The sequence below is a fragment of the Chiloscyllium punctatum genome, chromosome 10 (genome assembly GCF_047496795.1).
Source record: "Chiloscyllium punctatum isolate Juve2018m chromosome 10, sChiPun1.3, whole genome shotgun sequence".
In the NCBI taxonomy this organism is placed as follows: domain Eukaryota; kingdom Metazoa; phylum Chordata; class Chondrichthyes; order Orectolobiformes; family Hemiscylliidae; genus Chiloscyllium; species Chiloscyllium punctatum.
In genome coordinates this window covers 119377735-119399369 of record NC_092748.1, presented here as the reverse complement: position 1 = coordinate 119399369, position 21635 = coordinate 119377735, and the positions used below count along the sequence as shown (strand labels likewise).

General features: G+C 48.0%; 1 protein-coding gene across 1 annotated transcript in view; it reads right to left on the bottom strand.

The window, feature by feature from the left end:
• The window catches only part of tns1b (tensin 1b), an 833038-nt gene that overhangs the window by 376753 nt on the left and 434650 nt on the right, over window positions 1-21635 (bottom strand). The window contains 1 exon segment of the mRNA XM_072578355.1: window positions 1670-1711. Coding sequence (XP_072434456.1) covers window positions 1670-1711 — 42 coding nt within the window.

Sequence of the window (21635 nt, the reverse complement as noted above, 5' to 3'; positions counted from 1 at the left end):
TGTCGCTGACTTGACCAGTGTCCAGAGGACAGTAACAGTCACCCACATGGCTGTGGGTCTGGAGTCACATGTAGGTCAGACCAGGTGAGGATGGCTGTTTCCTTCCCTGAAGGACATTGGTGACCCAGATGGGGTTTTTCCAACAATCAACAATGGATTAATGGTCATCATTAGACTCTTAATTTCAGGTTGCTTTTATGTGAAAGCAAATCCTACCAAATCTGGACAGCGTTCAAGCCCAGGTCCCCAGAACATTCCCTGGATCTCTGGATTCATAGTTTAATGAGAACAGTCTCTTCCCCTTACAGCCACCACCCAGTATCTACTGTCTCAGTCATACCCTCCGGATCCTCTGATACACTTCGGCTGGTCCTGGTGACATAGAACAAGGAACAGTACAGCGCAGGGACAGGCCCTTCGGCCCACCATGTCTGTGCTGACCATGATGCCATTCTAACCCATTCCCATCTGCCTGCATGTGGTCTATATCCCTCTATCCCCTGTGTCTGTGTCTCTGTCTAAATGCCTCTTAAACGTTGTTATTGTATCTCCTTCTCCCCCCTCCCCTGGCAGCGTGTTCCAGGCTCCTCCCACCCTCTGGGTAAAAACCTTGCCTCACACATCTCCTTTAACCTGTCCCCCTCTCCCCTTAACCCTATGCCCCCGAGGCATTCCCACCCTGGGATAAAGACTCTGTGTGTCCACCTGGTCCAGGCCTCTCATAATTTTATAAACTTCTATCAGGTCATCCCTCAGTCTCACGAAAACAATCCAAGTTTGTCCAAAAACTAAATATTGGAGATCACAGCGGGTCTGGCAGCACCCACAGAGAGACAGCAAGCTTACATTTTGAGTCTCAATCACTCTTCATCAGTCATCTAAACACAAAACGTTAGTTCTCTCTCTCCCCATGGGTGCTGTCTGACCCACTGTGATCTCCAGCACTTGTTGTTTTCCATTCCTCAGAACTAAAACCCTCCAGACCAGGCAATGTTCTGGTAAACCACTTTTGCACCCTCTCCAAAGCCTCTACATCCTTCCTGTAATGTGGGGAACAGGAATGCCCACAGTACTGGGGTGGCACAGTGGTTAGCACTGCTGCCTCACAGTGCCTGAGACCCGGGTTCAATTCCCGCCTCAGGTGACTAACTGTGTGGAGTTTGAACATTCTCTGCGTGGGTTTCCTCCGGGTGCTCCGGTTTCCTCTCACAGTCCAAAGATGTGCAGGTCAGGGTGAATTAGCCAGGCTAAATTGCCCGTAGTGTTAGGTGAAGGGGTAAGTGTAGGGGAGTGGGTCTGGGTGGGTTGCTCTTCGGAGGGTCGGTGCGGACTTGTTGGGCCGAAGGGCCTGTTTCTATCCTGTAAGTAATCTAATCTACTCCAAATGTGGCCTGACTAAAGTTGGCTTCATCTCGAGGTGGGTGGCTCTATCTAATGTCATCACATTGTCATGCAGCATCTTAACGACTTGAGTATTTCAGGAAACTCTGCTCAGCTCTGTTGCTTTTGATAAAGACATCCCTGTTTAACGGGTCACTGTTGGTGACACAGAGGCAGTGGACAGATTCAGTGTCTCAGGTAAACTCCTCCCCATCCCCATACACATGCAACTCCCATTTCTGTTTAGAAAGGAAAGAGAGAAAGAAGGTTTCGATCGATTTGTACTCACGGTGCTCTCTACATGGTTCACTGGGATAATCGCGCTAGATGGCTGCAAGTAAAAAAAACAAAATAAGTTACATATCACGGGTGAGACAGCGCAGGGAGAAATATTTGACTGTGAGAAATGAGACAGTGAGATAATGGGACAGCTCAGGGTGTAGTTTTGATGCTGAGTGTGGAGCTGCAGGGATCTGAGGGAGCCAGGTGTGACCCCGAGCAGAGTGATTGATTGATCAGGTTTGGCACAGAGGGAGCACACAACTGTGCACTTCACCCCTTGAAGGGGCAGCGCTCCAAAAACTTGTGATTTCAAATAAACCTGTTGGACTATAACCTGGTGTCTCATGTAATTTCTGACTTTACTTCAGTGCACATGGTATTCGGATCAAGGTTAATGAATTAACAGAAGGCCTCGATATTAATGGGGAAAGACTGTGAAAAGTTACGAAACACAGGGATTGGGGAATCTCATACATAACTCAGAAAAAGCTAGCATCCAAGTAACAGGGAAGGCAAGTGGAATGGGAGCCTTTACTTCAAAGAGAATGAAATATAAAAGTCAGGAAGTTTTGCTAAAACTGTATAAGGCTGGAATACTGTGGACAGTTTTGGGGGGAGGTCTTGTCTAAGGAACTGGCACTGGGGGCAGTCCAGAGAGGGTTCACTTGGCTGAGCCCGGGGATAGATGGACTGTCTTCTGAGGAGAAGTTGAGTAGATTGGAGCTGTATTCATTTGAATTTAGAAGAATGAAAGGTGCTGTTATTTATTTATATATATATATATATGACTCACAGGGGCCTTGAGATGGGGATGTGGACAGGCTGTTTCCCCTTGTGGGAGTCTACGGCCAGAGGGGCGTCATCCCAGAGTAAGGAGTCACCCCATTGAAGACAGAGATGGGGAGGGATTCCTTCTCTCCAAGGGGGAATGAATCTGTGGAATTTTGTTACACACAGCGCTGTTATGGCTGGGTCATTCAGAATATTCAAGCCTGAGACAGACAGATGGTTAGCTTGGAGGGATTCGACGGGAATGGAGGGTAATAGGGAAAAGGCAGGAAGTTGAGTTGGGGATTTTGTAAATTCATTCATTCACTGACTGGGCCCAGTATTTATTACCCCGTCCCTAGTTGCCCCTTGAGAAGGTGGGGGTGAGCTGCCTTCTGGAACCACTGCAGTCCATGTGCTGTAGGATTCCCTAAGTGAGGGAATTCCAAAACATTGAATGCTTTCAAGAATGAGTTTGATATAGTTCTTAAGGGCTAAAGGGATCAAAGGGCATGGGGAAGAAAGTAGGAATGGGGACTGAGTTGGATGACCAGCCATGACAGCCATATTGAATGGCAGAGCTGGCTCAAGGGGCTGAATGGCCTCATCCTGCTCCTGTTCTCCACATTTTTGTGGTAAACCCCCAAAAGGGACACTGAAAAAGGCAGAATCCCCAAAATATCAATATTATAAAAAAAGGCTGGATAGGTTGGGACTTCTCTCATTGGAGCGTAGGACATTGAGAGGTGTCCTTATAGAGATTTATAAAATCATGAGGGGCATAGATAAGGTTAACGGTTGGTGCCTTTTCCCTAGGCTGGGGGATTTCAGGACTTACGGGACACATAAATATGGTGAGAGGGGAAAGGTTTAAGAAAGACATGGGAGCAATTTTTTTAAACAGATAGTCACTTAAGTGTGAAGTGACCTTCCTGAGGAAGTAGTGGACACAGGTTCAGTTACAGCGTTTAAAAGACAATTAGATAATTACATGATCAGGAAAGGTTTGGAGGGATATGGGCCAGGAGCAGGCAGCTGGGACTGGTTTAGTTTGGGATTATGTTCAGCACGGACTAGTGGGACTGAAGGGTCTGTTTCTGTGCTGTACGACTCTATGATACACAAAGTCCCAGTTATGTAAACAGCCCCAAGGTTTAATGAGGGTGCTGCTAAAGTAGGAGCCCCAGGACTTGTCTACTATCGTATTGTTAGTGGACTGCGAGACACAACAGAGACTGTGAACTATATTCAAAGCTCCTGGGATTGCTGATGGATTGTGGATGTGTTTCAGGATCGGGGGGTTGTATACATTATTTCATTGGAGGAGGGCTCTGAGGGAGTCTTACAGAGTTGGTGCTGGTATCTCAACCACCCAGTATTTTGCTTAGTAACCCCAGAAGCACAACCATGAGCCATGTTATGAAGGGTGCTGCTGTTATGGAGATGAGAGGGATAGTAATTGGTACAGACAGCACCAATTAACCAGCGATAAATTATCACGCATGCTCAAAGCTGTGGCAGATGGGCTTCAACACTGAGAGGAATGAGGTCATCTACTTTGATCCCAAAACTGGATTCCAGTATAAAAAGCTAATTGCACTGGAGATCCAGAGATTGAAGGGGTCAAGTATAACAAACAACATGATGTTATGGTTGGAGTGAAGAAAAAAACATGAAAATAGCTCGGGGGGGCTTGATAATGGCTAGCATCTGGGCACCTCTCATAAAAAAGGAGTTTTTAAATTAATTGACAGGAGGTGGGTGTTGCTGACTAGGCCAGCATTTATTGCCCAGAGGGTGGTTAAGATTCAACCACTTTGCTGTGAGTCTGGAGTCACGTGTAGGCCAGACCAGGTGAGGATGGCAGATTTCCTTCCCTAAAGGACATTAGTGAACCAGATGGATTTTTCCAACAATAGCTTCACAGTTTTTAATTTGACTCTTCTTTCCAAATTTTTATTGAGTTCAAATTCCACTAGCTGCTGTGGCAGGATTTGAACAGGCCCCCAGAACATGACCCAGATATCTGATATACTACCTACGATGATACCACGAAACCGTCACTGCATGTGGAAGGGGTTTACTCAGCAGAATCCAACCACAGAACATGTTTGAACGCTGGATTTATGATCTGGGCTTCTATTCTCCAGAAAATAGAAGGGAAGTTGTTCGAATAGATGGTTCTCACAGAGTCTCAGACCAAGGGGCCATGACCAGAGCCAACTCATTTCAGAAAGTGAAGAAAATTCTTCTTCACCCAAAGGCCGGTTGACCTGAGGACCTCTCCCTTTCAAAAACACAGATATTGACTCAATTCATTATTTCAATTGAATTCAATGGGAGTTTACTGACTGGCCAATGGCTGAAGGCAGGTGAAGGTAGATCAATGATGATCTCACTGGGATAGAAAAGCCTCAAAGGGAAGCCCCCGTTCCCACATCCCCAGCACACAGTCATCCCAAATACACCATCACCTCAATGTATACAGTGACCCCAATATACACAGGCAGCCTTATATACACATGGACCTTATTATACAGTAACCCTGATATACACAGTACCCCAATATACACAGCACCCCCAATAGACACAACGATCCCAATACATTGACCCCAATATACACAGCACCCCAATATACCTTCAGGTAAGGCAATGGCCTCGTGGTGTTACTGATGGACTGTTAATCCAGAGAGCCAAGTAACGTTCCTGGGATCTGGGTTCAAATCCTGCCACAGCAGATGGTGGCATTATCGTTAGACGGTTAACCCAGCGGCCCTAGTCATTTTCTGGCGATTTGGTTTCAAATCTTGCCATGGCAAGGATAAAAATCTCGAGTTAAAAGTGTAACGAGAACTATGAAACCACTTTTAGCATGGCACGGTGGCACAGTGTTAGCACTGCTGCCTCACAGCGCCAGGGACCCGGGTTCAGTTCCAGCCTCTGGAGTTTGCACATTCTCCCCGAGTCTGTGTGGGTTTCCTCTGGGTGCTCTGGTTTCCTCCCACAATTCAAAGCTGTGCAGGTCAGGTGGATTGGCCCAAGTTAAATTGCCCGTAGTGTTAGGTGCATGAGTAGGGGAATGGGTCTGGGTGGGTTACTCTTCGGAGGGTCGGTGTGGACTTGTTGGGTCAAAGGGCTTGTTTCCACACTGTAGGGAATCTAATCTAATCATTCACAGCACCCCAATATACACGGTGACCCCAATATACATTGACCCCAATAGACACAGAACCCCCAATATACACGGTGACCCCAATATACATTGACCCCAATATACAGCATAACACCATGATGTGCAGCAATCCTAAACTCACCGTGCCACCAACTTGTACAGCGACCCCAATACACAGAATGACCTCAGTATAGAGTAACCTCAACACACTCGGAGACCTCAGTAGACCGTCACACCTCAACGGGAAGGGTGCCCTAACAACTGAGTCCCACTCTTCCTCAGGTTTCATCACCAACAGGAAAATAACTCCATCGTAAACAAACACAGTCGTCAACAAATAGAAAATTTGCATTATTGATGCTGTCATTGGATATATTCAAGAAGGAGCTGGATATGGCCCTTGGGGCGAAAGGGATCAAGGGGTATGGGGAGAGGGTGGGAATGGGATACTGAGCTTGCATCATCAGCCGTGATTCTATTGAATGGTGCAGGCTGGAAGGGCCGAATGGCCTACTCCTGCTCCTATTTTCCATGTTTCTATGTTTACTGCTATGCAACTTTAATGATAGCCCTTTAAAACCCCAAACAAACACACATATTCAATCACAAATAAAACAGGCAACAAGCAAACGCCGTGTGGAAGAGTGTATCCAGGGAAGAGTGGACTCTATCAGAGCCCACACCACAATGTGGAGAGCTGTTCCTGATACCTCTTTCGATTTGTGCCACAATAACACAAAGTTAACTGCAGAGTCATGGTCGATCTACAATTCAATTACCGATCAGTTGAATCTAGGTCTTTTCCTACATTCCAACCACATTGCATTATAATAAGGGAATTAGTGAAACAGGGATGTGGATTGTAAATGAACTTGAACAGTTCACATATCACCTGATCATGGTTTGGAGACGCCAGTGTTGGACTGGGGTGTACAACGTTAAAAATCACATAACACCAGGTTATAGTCCAACAGGTTTAATTAGAAGCACTAGCTTTCAGTGTGCTGCTTCTTCATCAGGTAACCATCAGACAGAGGGTGGTGGTGGAGGGTTGTTTTTCAGACTGGAGGCCTGTGACCAGTGGAGTGCCACAAGGATTGGTGCTGGGCCCTCTATATTTTGTCATTGACATAAATGATTTGGATGTGAACATAAGAGGTACAGTTAGTGAGTTTGCAGATGACACCAAAATTGGAGGTGTAGTGGACAGCAAAGAGGGTTACCTCAGATTACAACAGGATCTGGACCAGATGGGCCAATGGGCTGAGAAGTGGCAGATGGAGTTTAATTCAGATAAATGGAAGGTGCTGCATTTTGGGAAAGCAAATCTTAGCAGGACTTACACACTTCGTGGTAAGGTCCTAGGGAGTGCCGCTGAACAAAGAGACCTTGGAGTGCAGGTTCATAGCTACTTGAAAGTGGAGTCACAGGTAGATAGGATAGTGAAGAAGGCATTTTGTATGCTTTCCTTTATTGGTCAGAGTATTGAGTACAGGAGTTGGGAGGTCATGTTGCGGCTGTTGGAATATTGCGTGCAATTCTGGTCTCCTTCCTATCGGAAAGATGTTGTGAAACTTGAAAGTGTTCAGGAAAGATTTACAAGGATGTTGCCAGGGTTGGAGGATTTGAGCTACAGGGAGCGGCTGAACAGGCTGGGGCTGTTTTCCCTGGAGCGTCAGAGGCTGAGGGGTGACCTTATAGAGGTTTACAAAATTATGAGGGGCATAGAGTAAATAGACAAAGTCTTTTCCCTGGGATGGGGGAGTCCAGAACTGGAGGGCATAGGTTTAGGGTGAGAGGGGAAAGATATAAAAGAGACCTAAGGGGCAACATTTTCACACAGAGGGTGGTACGTGTATGGAATGAGCTGCCAGAGGATGTGGTGGAGGCTGGTACAATTACAACATTTAAGAGGTATTTGGATGGATATATGAATAGGAAGGGTTTGGAGGGATATGGGCCGGGTGCTGGCAGGTGGGACTAGATCGGGTTGGGATATCTGGTCGGCATGGACAGGTTGGACCGAAGGGTCTGTTCCATGCTGGACATCTCGATGACTCTCTGTGTTGGTGAAGTAGCTCCATAGCTGCATGTAAGGCCCCTTCATGTTTGCTGAGAGCTGTGTCCTCTATCATGGAGCCTGTGGACGGTGAAGATACAGCTGGAACATTCTCACTTGCCTTCCCAACGTGCTGACTGACGAGGCGAGAGCAGCCCCACACCCAGAGATGGAACATGAAAATCTTGCTTCATTGTCCCACTCTGGGACGTGTGATTGAGCAGTGGGATGAGTTCACCCAGTGACTGTTTGATCCGGTTTGATGTTTGATGCAGTGAGCTTGTCACATGGGTCACACCCCATTTGGACATGTCGTCCGACAAGGGCTGCCCGAGGGGATACAGTGGCTCATTGTCAGTGAAGACTTCTCCCAGTCAGCTCGACAGCCCGATCCTGAGACTCAGTGCATCCACGTGAAGGGCCCTTTACCTGCCTGCTTGTTAGAAACTTGCAAAAATAACCAGCCGCTCAGAGGGAGTCATCTCCAGTCCTGACAAACCGATCAGGGACCAGGGACTGAGGGAACATTGTGGGATTCTGGATTAGTGGTGCTGGAAGAGCACAGCAGTTCAGGCAGCATCCAAGGAGCTTCGAAATCGACGTTTCGGGCAAAAGCCCTTCATCAGGAATTCCTGATGAAGGGCTTTTGCCCGAAACGTTGATTTCGAAGCTCCTCGGATGCTGCCTGAACTGCTGTGCTCTTCCAGCACCACGAATCCAGAATCTGGTTTCCAGCATCTGCAGTCATTGTTTTTACCTGGAACATTGTGGGGATCGAGCTGAACTGAAAACAACTAATGCTGGAGATCACAGTGGGACAGACAGCATCCACGGAGAGAGAGAGAGAGCAAGCTAACAGTTCCTCTTCAGATAACTCTTCCTCAGAGCTGAAGTGAAGTGTGGAGGGGGTCAGCATTTATACTACGTTCGGGGGGGCACGGGGGGTGTAAGGCGCTGATGAAGAAAGGATGTCGATAGGTCAGATCAAGTGATCAGAACGTGAGAATGGCAGTACAATGGTGCGTCTATCTGTCAGACTGGGGCGGGGGGAACGGTAGAGAGGACATGGTGACAGAGATTGTAACACATCAAGCTACAAAAAAAGGAAAGGAATGGGGGTGGGGCCATAATTTGAAGGTATTGAACTCGATATTAATTGCAGATGCTGTAAAGTGCCCAGTGAGCTGTGACTGCTGGCTTTAGCCTGACTCTCACACACCCTCATTGTGAATCCTTGGCCAATTGACCACATCACAAGATGGACATTTTGCCCGTCCTACGCCCATATGTTCTTGGCATTATGGTGACAATGTGGCCCAGCCGAGAGCTTAGGGAACAAATCCTTGCCTTCCTTTGAAGAAACCAGGTCTCAAAATAGAGAGGTGAGCTCGGGAAGGCCAAAGATGCCTGAGAGTGTCTGATATTTCTCTGACCTTGTCAAGCCAAACTGCAATGTTTTTAATTCAATCCCGGGATGTGGATATCAGCACTTACTCCCCGTCCCTGATTATCCAGGGGGTGGTTCACAGTCAACCACATTGCAGTAGGTCTGGAGTCACATGTCTAATGGAGATCAGGTCTAATGAGGAAAGGTTGAGAGAGCTAAGGCTTTTCTCATTGGAGTGAAGGAGGATGAGAGGTGACTTGGTGGAGGTGTACAGGATGATGGGAGGCATAGACAGAGTGGACAGTCAGAGAAGTTTTCCCAGGGCGGAAATACCCATCACGAGGGGGCATCGTTTTACGGTGATTGGAGGAAGGTTTCGGGGAGATGTCAGAGGGAGGTTCTTTACACAGAGAGTGGTGGGTGTGTGGAATGTTCTGCCAGCGGTGGGAATAGAGTCAGAGACATTCGGGACATTTGAGTGACTCTTGGAGAGGCACATGGAAGGTAGTACAATGAAGGGTGTGTAGGTTAGTCTGATCTTAGAGTAGGATAAAAGGCCAGCACAACATCGAGGGCCGAAGGGCCTGTACTGTGCTGTACTGTTCTATGTTCTATGGAAGGACACAGCATCCTTGTGTACATTGAAGGCTGAGATAGATTGAGTCTTGATCAGTCAGGGAATTAAGGAAAAGGCCAGGCATGTAGATGTGGGGAATTTTGGATTAGCCACGATCCGATTGAATGATGGACAGGCTCGAGGGACTGAACAGCCTGCTCCTGTTCCTACCTCCTATGGCTTTGTGGATTTATTTTCTTTCCAAAAGAACATTAGTGAACCAGTTGGGTTCTTAGACTATCTTTCAGGTTCACCAGCACTGAGACAAGCTTCCAGTTCGAGAGTTTATTAAATCTCTGCAGGGGGTATTGGTGTGATTGGTATCCTTATTCCCAGAGGATTAGCCCGGGTCACTAGCCCACTGACAAAGGTGCAAGCTGTTATAATCATTCCCCGGCTCTGCCTTGTCCTATCCGGTCGGGAATACCTTAATGATACTGATCTGGAGCTGTTAATGCTTCCTGGCTTGTGTAGCTTTGGTAGCTGCCGATAATGACTCCGTGGAGCACAGATTAGCTCCACCCCTCTCCCCCCCCCCATTTTGATCTTACAATCTTACCAGTTAGCTGATGATTTTTCATTGGGTCATTAATCTATGAGTGTGAACAGGAAGGAGGAAAGCTGGAATTGACAGGAACAAATCAGCAGCAAATCCATTTCTACACGGCTTCAGTAGCTGGGGCCATTCTCATCTCATCCAAGAGGCAAAACCAGAGCAAGGCTCCAGTCACACAAGAAGCAAGGACTGAATTGTTTCCAGCTGATGGTGGGTGGAAAATCACAGACTGGAATGAGTCTGGAACTAATTATAACCAATAGTATCCAGAGAAAAATACTATCCAATTTGTTTTCAGAAACAGCTCTGAGGGACTGAAGGTCATGGTGCCAAATTTGCTGACGACACAATGATAGGTGGGAAAGGAAGAGGAGAATACTGTGCATACTGGAAATCCGAAAGGAAGGAACAGCCAAAAGTGGTGGAGAGACTCAGCAGGTCTGGCAGCGTCATTGGAGAGAGAAACAGTAACGTTTCAGGCTTGGCATGACCCTTCAGAACTCGGGAATTCTGAAATAATTCTGAGAAAAGGCTCATATTGGACTCTGTTCATTCTGTTTCTCTCTCCTCAGATTCTGTTGAGTTGCTGTTCTTGTTTTAGCGAGTCATAGAGTCATACAGCTTGGAAACAGACTCTTTGGTCTAACTCATCCATGCCAACTAACTTTCCCACACGATACTGGTCCCACTTGCATGCATTTGACCCATATCCCTCTAATCCATTCTTATTCATGTACCTGTCCCATTGTCTTTTAAATGCTGTAATTGTATCAGCCTCCACCACTTCCCCTGGCAGTTCATTCCACACACGCACCACCCTCTGGGGGAAAAGGTTGCCCCTCGGGTGTCTTTTCCATTTTTCACCTCTCACCTTACAGTTATGCCCTCTAGTCTTGAACTCCCCCACCTGGGGAAAAGACCTTTACTATTCACCTTATCCACGCCCCTCATGATTGTATAAGCATCGATAAGGTCATCCCTCAGCCTCCTACGCTCCCGTGAGAAATATCCCAGCCTGTCCGTATAACTCAAGCTTGTCATTCCCGGGCAACATGCGAGTAAATGTTTTCTGAAAAGTTGAGTGATTGGGGAACAAAATTGGCAGATGGAGTATATCGTGTGAAAATGTGAACATGTCACTTTGCCAGGAGGAGTAGAAAGGTTGCAAACTATTTAAAAGGATTAAGATTGCAAAGCCTAGGATCTTGGATGTCCTTATATATGAATCAAAAAATGTTAGGTACAACAAGTGAAGAGAAAGACAAATAGAACGTTAGTGCTTGGTGCATGGAAAATGGAACATAAGAGTAAGGATGCTTCATTACAACTCTCCAGGGGACTGACGAGACCATAACTGGAGGATTGTGCACTGTTATTTAAGAAAGAGGATTATTTGCAGTTTTACATTATTCATTCATGGGAGGTGGGGGTCACGAGCTAGGCCAAGTCGAATTGCCCAGCCAGAACTCCTCATCGTTCACCCTGGACACCATGAAACCTCAAGGCTTCAGATTAAACATGAAACACACGTTATAGCAGAATGATCTGTACACTCCTCCCTCAGCTGGTGAATCGGAATCCTCCATATTGAACTACACTTTGAGGAAGCACTGAGGGGGTCAAGGTCACAGAGAGTACTCTGGGTGGGAGATTTCACTGTCCCACCACCAAGAGTGACTCAGCAGCAACATTACTGATCAAACTGGTCAGGTCCTTAAAGGGCATCGCTGCTGGACTGGGTCTGGGACAGGTGGGGAGGGAACCAACAAGAGGGAGAAACAGACTTGACCTCATCCTCACCAATCTGCCGGCTGTAGATATATCTGTCCCTGACAGTATTGGTAAGAGTGACCACCGCACAGTCCTTGTGGAGACAAAGTCCCACCTTCACATTGAGAATCCCCTCCATTGGGTTGTGTGACACTATCGCCGTGCTCAATGGGACAGACTTCAAACTGATCGAGCACCTCCAGACTGGGCATCCATGAGGTGCTGGGGGTCACCAACAGCAGCAGCTCCCTCTACACGACAGCACAATCTGTAAGCTCATGGCCCGGCATATCCCCCACTCAACCATTCCCATCAAGTGTATCCCCCACTCAACCATTCCCATCAAGTGTATCCCCCACTCAACCATTCCCATCAAGTGTATCCCCCACTCAACCATTCCCATCAAGTGTATCCCTAACTCAACCATTCCCATCAAGTGTATCCCTAACTCAACCATTCCCATCAAGTGTATCCCCCACTCAACCATTCCCATCAAGTGTATCCCTAACTCAACCATTCCCATCAAGTGTATCCCCCACTCAACCATTCCCATCAAGTGTATCCCTAACTCAACCATTCCCATCAAGTGTATCCCCCACTCAACCATTCCCATCAAGTGTATCCCTAACTCAACCATTCCCATCAAGTGTATCCCCCACTCAACCATTCCCATCAAGTGTATCCCTAACTCAACCATTCCCATCAAGTGTATCCCTAACTCAACCATTCCCATCAAGTGTATCCCTAACTCAACCATTCCCATCAAGTGTATCCCCCACTCAACCATTCCCATCAAGTGTATCCCCCACTCAACCATTCCCATCAAGTGTATCCCTAACTCAACCATTCCCATCAAGTGTATCCCTAACTCAACCATTCCCATCAAGTGTATCCCCCACTCAACCATTCCCATCAAGCCAGGGGGTCAACCCGAGTTCAATGAACAGTGCAGGAGGGAACACCAGGAGCAGCACATACCTGAAGGTGAGGTGTCAGCCTGGTGAAGCTACCAAACAGGACTACTTCCACACCAAACAGCATAAACGGCAAGTGATAGACAGAGCTAAGCAATCCCAAAGTTAGTGGATCAGATCGAAGCTCTGCAGTCCTGCCACATCCAGTAGTGACTGGGGGTGGAGAATTAAACAACTCACTGGAGGAGGAGGCTCCACAAATCTCACCGCCCCCCCCCCCCCCCCCCCCCAATGATGGAGGGGCCCAGCACATCGGGGCAAAGGTTAAGGCTGAAGCTTTCCCACCAACCTTCAGCCAGACGTCCCGAGTGGGTGATCCATCTCAGCCTCCTCCAGTGGTCCCCAGTGTCACAGATACCAGTCTCCAGCCAATTCGATTCACTGGAGGGTCAGTCATCTCAGCTCCAGGACATCTCTGCAGGAGTCCCTCAGGGGAGTGTCCTAGACCCAACCATCTTCAGCTGCTTCATCAATGACCTTCCCTCCATCAGAAGGTCAGAAGTGGGGATGGTCCCCAATGATTACACAATGTTCAGCTCCATTCCCCACTCCTCAGATACTGGAGCAGTCCATGTTCAAATGCAACAAGATCTGGACAATATCCAGGCTTGGGCTGACAAGGGGCAAGGAACATTCGCGTCACAGATGTCAGGCTATGACCATCACCAATAAGAGACAATCTAACCATCACTCCTTGACACTCAATGGTGTTTCAATCACTGAATCCCCCCCTGTCACCATCCTGGGGGTTACCATTGACCAGAAACTCAACTGGACTCCCCACCTAAACACAGTGACAACAAGAGCAGATCAGAGGCTGGAATTACTGTGGAGAGTAACTCACCTCCTGATTCCCCCAAAGCCTGTCCACCATCTCCAAGGCCCAAGTCCGGAGTGTGATGGAATACTCCCCACTTGCCCTGGATGGGGGCAGCTCCAACAACACTCAAGAAGCTCAACACCATCCAGGACAAAGCAGCCACTTGATTGGCCCCACATCCACAAACACCCCCTCCCTCCCCCACCCACACTCAGTAACAGCAGTGTGTACCATCTCCAAGATGCTCTGCAGAAATTCACCAAAGATCCTCAGGCAGCACCTTCCAAACCCACAACCACTTCCATCTAGAAGGACAAGGGCAGCAGATCCATGGGAACACCACCCCCTGCAAGTTCCCCTCCGAGCCCCTCACCATCCTGACTTGGAAATATATCACCGTTCCTTCAGTGTCACTGGGTCAGAATCCTGGAATTCCCTCCCTAAGGGCATTGTGGGTCTACCCACAGCACATGGACTGCAGCGGGTCAAGAAGGCAGCTCACCCCCACCTTCTCAAGGGGCAACTAGGGACAGGGTAATAAATGCTGGGCCCAGCCAGTGACCCCTACATCCAATGAACAAAGTTTAAAAATGTTGCAGTTCGAGTTGAGCCTCTTGCCTGAAGTGAGCAAGGTCAGGCCTTGGTAGCTCGTTCCTCTGAAAGTGGCACTGGCCTTCAGTTGATACTCAGGATCTTCCGTGTAACATGCTTATCCACCTCAGGAAAGGGAGGGTTAAACTCAGGTCACACTGTGACAAATTTACAAAGATAACTCATGGATTCGTAAGGGCACTGGGATTTATGATGTAAATATTCAATAATGGAGACAGCGTGTTGGATTTGAAAATCGAGATTGAATTGTACTGGCCCAGCAGCCATCTGCTGGGACTCATGTACCTTGGAAAGTCCATGTTGATTTCTGTGATATCCCAGTTGCAAGGGCCCTGCCTACTTTCATTTCCCTCATTGAAAGGTACAGAGGCCTGGATAGAATGGGCATGGAGAAGATGTTTCCACCAGGAGGAGAGACTGGGACCTGAAGGCACAGCGTCAGGGTGAAGGGATGATCCTTTCGAACTGAGATGAGGGGGAATTTCTCCAGACAGAGGGTGGGGACTGTGTGGAACTCATTGCTGCTGAGGCCGAGTTATTGAGTGTATTCGAGACAGAGATAGTTCTTGATTGGGAAGGGGATCAAGGGTTACAGGGGAAGGCAGGAGGGTGGGGTTGAGAAACAGACCAGCCATGATCAAATGGCGAGCAGATTCGATGGGCCGAATGGACTTATCCTGTTGAGATATGTTATGTTCTTATGGCCCTTGGTCTCAAATCATGCTGCAAATATCCAGGGCAGATCAGTTTGTTATCATTCACTTCATTTCAGAATTTCACATTTTGATTATTTCAATCTCCAACCCCTAAGACCAGGCCCAGCAGCTCAGGGGAAGAGGAACAAGCTGACGGGCCACTCGGTGATGACAAGTTAGGTGGATTGGCCACGGTGAATGCAGGATTAGGAGGATAGCGTAGGAGGCTGGGGCAGGATGGGATACTCTTTGGAGAGTCGGTGCTGACTCAATGGGCCGAATGGCTTCTTTCCACACTGCGATTCCAGGAGCAATGTTATCACAGAGTCTCACACAGACACACACACACAGACACACAAACACAGACACACACACAGATACACAGACAGACAGACAGACACACACAGACACACACAGACAGGCACACACACAGACACACACACACATACACAGACAGACAGACAGACACACACACACAGACACACACAGACAGACACACACACAGACACACCGACAGACACACAGAGACACACAGACAGACACACACACAGATACAGACAGACAGACATACACAGACAGACAGACAGACACACACACACACACACACACAGACAGACAGACACACACACACACAAACACACAGACAGACAGACAGACAGACACACACACACACACATACATACACACAGACAGACATACACAGACAGACAGACAGACACACACACACACAGTCAGCTATGTCACCTCTCCCCCTCCCTCCTGCCTCAGCAGGGTGGAGCAGCGTTATCTCCTCCTGCCAACAAGCTGGCAATGGGCGGCATTGAAAGCAGATTGCCCCCAGTAGAGAGTGCTGAAGATGGAAAGCACATGTCCTCTGAGCCCGACTCCAGAATCAGGGCCAGTGATCCGGGGGGGTTGAGGAGTGTGAGGTGCCAACTGCTGACTGACATGGGCAGTTAACGCCAAACGAGACCCCAAAACACTTAGACCAACCAACAATTCCTCAGCATGAAAACATAATGATTGAAACAGCAGCATTCTGACATAAAATATTGACATTATTTAAAACTCTGTCCAGTTTCAACTCCTGGTTTGGCCCAGAACCGTGCCTTGAGGATGAGCAATGATCTCAGTCTTGGAAGAGTTGAGTCACAGTCAGATGGGGTTGGAAGGCAGCCCCTCCCTCTGATCCTCTCAATGGAGTCAGTCTCACCAGCACACTGCAGAGAGCCAGACTGGCCAATCAGAGAGCAGGTCCCAGTGTGCAGGGAGATCAGATGGACACAGATTGGCCAGAATTATCCCAACAATTTACTCAAAAGTTGATAGCAGTTAGTTAACGGTAAAATGCCAACCATTCGGCAAAAGCTTCTCCCCACCCCCACCCCCCTCTCATTTATCTCTCCATCCTGCGGGCTCCCTGCCTCTATTCCTGATGAAGGGCTTTTGCCCGAAATGTCAATTTTCCTGCTCCTCGGGTGCTGCCTGACCTGCTGTGCTTTTCCAGCACCACCCTGATCCAAAAAGCTTTCAAAATCTGACTGGGGGCAGATGTTCACAGGTAAAGGGAGAGCTGGAAAACGGGAAGCCTTCAGAAATGAGATCATGAGAGTCCATAGAACATAGAACAATCCAGGCCCTACGGCCCTCGATGTTGCACAAACCTGTGAACTAATCGAAGCCCATCCCCCTGTACTATCCCATCATCATCCCTGTGCTTATCCAAGGATTGTTTAAATCTCCCTAATGTGGTTGAGTTAACGACATTGGGAGGTAGGACATTCCACGCCCTCATCACTCTCTGAGTAAAGAACCTGCCTCTGACATCTGTCTATAATCTATCACCCCTCAGTATGTAGTTCTGTCCCCTCGTACAAGCGGACCTCATCATCACCCGAGGAAAAAGACTCTCACTGTCTACCCGATGTAATCCTCTGATCATCTTGTATGTCTCTTCAGACCCAAGTCCCTCAGCCTTTCCTCATAAGACCTTCCCTCCAGACCAGGCAACATCCTGGTAAATCTCCTCTGCACCTTTTCCAATGCTTCCACATCCTTCCTGTAATGGGGTGACCAGAACTGTACACAATATTCCGAGTGTGGCCGCACTAGCGTTTTGTATCATTGCAGAGACAGTATATTCCTATCAGGGTGAAAGGAAAGGCTGATAGGTATAGGGAATGCTGGATGTCGAAAGAAAACTGAGGGTTTGTTTACGAAAAAGAAGGAAGATTTTGTAAGGTACAGACAGGATAGATTTAGTGAATCCTTAGAAGAATATAAAGGCAGTCGGAGTATACTTAAGAGGGAAATCAGGAGGGAAAAAAGGGGATATGAGATAACTTTGGCAAATAGGGTTAAGGAGAATCCAAAGGGTTTTTACAAATACATTAAGGACAAAAGGGTAACTAGGGAGAGAATAGGGCCCCTCAAAGATCAGCAAGGTGGCCTTTGTGTGGAGCTGCAGAAAATGGGGGAGATACTAAATGAATATTTTGCATCAGTATTTACTGTGGAAAAGGATATGGAAGATATAGAATGCAGGGAAATAGTTGGTGACATCTTGCAAAATGTCCAGATTACAGAGGAGGAAGTGCTGGATGTCTTGAAATGCATAACAGTGGATAAATCCCCAGGACCTGATCAGGTGTACCCTAGAACTCTGTGGGAAGCTAGGGAGGTGATTGTTGGGCCTCTTGCTGAGATATTTGTATCATCAATAGTCACAGGTGAGGTGCTGGAAGACTGGAGGTTGGAAAACGTGGTGCCACTGTTTAAGGGCGGTAAAGACAAGCCAGGGAACTATTGACAGATCAGGCTGACCTCGGTGGTGGGCAAGTTGTTGGAGGGAATCCTGAGGGATAGGATGTACATGTATTTGGAAAGGCAAGGACTGACTCGGGATAGTCAACATGGTTTTGTGCGTGGGAAATCATGTCTCACAAACTTGATTGAGTTTTTTGAAGAAGTAACAAAGAGGATTGATGAGGGCAGAGCAGTAGATGTGATCTATATGGACTTCAGTAAGGCATTCGACAAGGTTCCCCATGGGAGACTGATGGGAGGTTAGATCTCACGGAATACAGGGAGAACTAGCCATTTGGATACAGAACTGGCTCAAAGGTAGAAGACAGAGGGTGGTGGTGGAGGGTTGTTTTTCAGACTGGAGGCCTGTGACCAGTGGAGTGCCACAAGGATCGGTGCTGGGTCCTGTACTTTTCATCATTTATGTAAATAATTTGGATGCGAGCATAAGAGGTACAGTTAGTAAGTTTGTAGATGACACCAAAATTGGAGGTGTAGTGGACAGCGAAGAGGGTTACCTCAGATTACAACAGGATCTGGACCAGATGGGCCAATGGGCTGACAAGTGGCAGATGGAGTTTAATTCAGATAAATGTGAGGTGCTGCATTTTGGGAAAGCAAATCAGAGCAGGATTTATACACTTAATGGTAAGGTCCTAGGAAGTGTTGCTGAACAGAGACCTTGGAGTGCAGGTTCATAGCTCCTTGAAAGTGGAGTCGCAGGTAGATAGGATAGTGAAGAAGGCGTTTGGTATGCTTTCCTTTATTGGTCAGAGTATTGAGTACAGGAGTTGGGAGGTCATGTTGCAGCTTTACAGGACATTGGTTAGGCCACTGTTGGAATATTGCGTGCAATTCTGGTCTCCTTCCTATTGGAAAGATGTTGTGAAACTTGAAAGGGTTCAGAAAAGATTTACAAGGATGTTGCCAGGATTGGAGGGTCTGAGCTACAGGGAGAGGCTGACCAGGCTGGGGCTGTTTTCCCTGGAGCATCGGAGGCTGAGGGGTGACCTTATAGAGGTTTACAAAATTATAAGGGGCATGGAGAGGATAAATAGACAAAGTCTTTTCCCTGGGGTCGGGGAGTCCAGAACTAGAGGGCATAGGTTTAGGGTGAGAGGGGAAAGATATAAAAAAGACCTAAGGGGCACCTTTTTCACACAGAGGATGGTACGTGTATGGAATGAGCTGCCAGAGGAAGTGGTGGAGGCTGGTACAATTGCAACATTTAAGAGGCATTTGGATGGGTATATGGATAGGAAGGGTTTGGAGGGATATGGGCCGGGTGCTGGCAGGTGGGACTAGATTGGGTTGGGATATCTGGTCGGCATGGACGGGTTGGACCGAAGGGTCTGTTTCCATGCTGCACATCTCTATGACTCTAAATCCTCTCAGGACAGGTACCGGACAGCAGCAGAAACGGACAGAGGGGACAGGACAGATGTAAAAAATTATGAGAGTCATAGAGAGAGCAGACCGAAATAAACTTTTCCCCTTGATGGGGGGAGCAATGACCAAGGGGCCCTCAGATTCCAGGTGAGGGGCAGGAGGTATCAAGGAGATGTGAGGAAAATCTTTCTCACCCAGAGGAAATCTGGAACTCACCACCTGTGAGGGTGGGAGAGACAGAAATCCTCAGCACACTGAAGGAGGATGTCGATATGTATTTCTGATGCCAAAGCGAAGGGTCAACTGCTGGGAAAGGGGATCAAAATACTGAGGTGGCCATTTTTGACTGGTGCAGATCTGACGGGCCAAAGGGCCTTTTACTGTGCTGCACCTCTCTCTGAATCTGGGTACAACACACAGTTAGATGCACAGTAAATTTTCCTCTTCACCTTTAAATTGAAAACTCAATGCTGTCCCCATTAAATATTCCGAGAACAAGTGAACACAAGGTTAGATGCAGAGTAAAACTCTCACTACATCTTTAAACTGAACGTAAAGCCCCCTCTATGCTTTCACCATCAAACACTCCCAGGACAGGAACAGCACGGGGTTAGATACAGACTAAAGCTCCCTCTACACTGTCCCCACCAAACACTCCCAGGACAGGGACAGCACGGGGTTAGATACAGAGTAAAGCTCCCTCTACACTGTCCCCATCAAACACTCCCAGGACAGGGACAGCACGGGGTTAGATACAGAGTAAAGCTCTCTCTACACTGTCCCCATCAAACACTCCCAGGACAGGAACAGCACGGGGTTAGATACAGACTAAAGCTCCCTCTACACTGTCCCCACCAAACACTCCCAGGACAGGGACAGCACGGGGTTAGATACAGAGTAAAGCTCCCTCTACACTGTCCCCATCAAACACTCCCAGGACAAGTACAGCACAGGGTTAGATACAGAGTAAAGCTCCCTCTACACTGTCCCCATCAAACACTCCCAGGACAGGAACAGCACGGGGTTAGATACAGAGTAAAGCTCCCTCTACACTGTCCCCATCAAACACTCCCAGGACAGGGACAGCACAGGGTTAGATACAGAGTAAAGCTCCCTCTACACTGTCCCCATCAAACACTCCCAGGACAGGAACAGCACTGAGTTAGATACAGAGTAAAGCTTCTTCTACACTGTCCCCATCAAACACTCCCAGGACAGGAACAGCACGGGGTTAGATACAGAGTAAAGCTCCCTCTACACTGTCCCCATCAAACACTCCCAGGACAGGGACAGCACAGGGTTAGATACAGAGTAAAGCTCCCTCTACACTGTCCCCATCAAACACTCCCAGGACAGGAACAGCACTGAGTTAGATACAGACCCAACCCGGCCAATTCCTGCCCCATCAGTCTCCCCTCGATCCTCAGTAAAGTGAGGGAAGGGGTCAGTAACAGAGTTATCAAGCAGCACCTGCTCAGCAATAATGTGCTCAGTGACGCCCAGTTTGGGATCCCCCAGGGTCACCCAGCTCCTGACCCCATTACAGCCTTGGGTCAAACATGGACAAAAGAGCTGAATTCCAGAGGGGAGGGGAGAGTGACAACCCTCTCAGACCCAGTCACAAGTGAGGAATCCATTAAATATTTTAAACGCAGAAGGTTGTAGATTCTTGACGACCAAGTGGGTAAAGAATATCGGGGTCTGATATCTGAGCTAAAAATCAGATCAGCCATAATCTTACTGAATGACACAGTTAGGGCTCAAATGTCCACGAGGTCTAGTCTTGTTACTTGGTCATATCCTGCAGCAAGTAACTCCCCTCCTGACTCCCCAAAGCCTGTCCACCATCTCCAAGGCCCAAGTCCGGAGTGTGATGGAATATTCCCCACTTGCCCTGGATGGGGGCAGCTCCAACAACACTCAAGAAACTTAACACCATCCAGGACAAAGCAGCCGCTTGATTGGCCCCACATCTACAAACACCCCCTCCCTCCCCCACCCACACTCAGTAACAGCAGTGTGTACCATCTACAAGATGCCCTGCAGAAACTCACCAAAGATCCTCAGGCAGCACCTTCCAAACCCACACCCACTTCCATCTACAAGGACAAGAGCAGCAGATCCATGGGAACACCACCCCCTGCAAGTTCCCCTCCCAGCCCCTCACCATCCTGACTCGGAAATATATCACCGTTCCTTCAGTGTCACTGGGTCAGAATCCTGGAATTCCCTCCCTAAGGGCATTGTGGGTCTACCCACAGCACATGGACTGCAGCGGGTCAAGAAGGCAGCTCACCCCCACCTTCTCAAGGGGCAACTAGGGACGGGCAATAAATAATCACGCAACCAA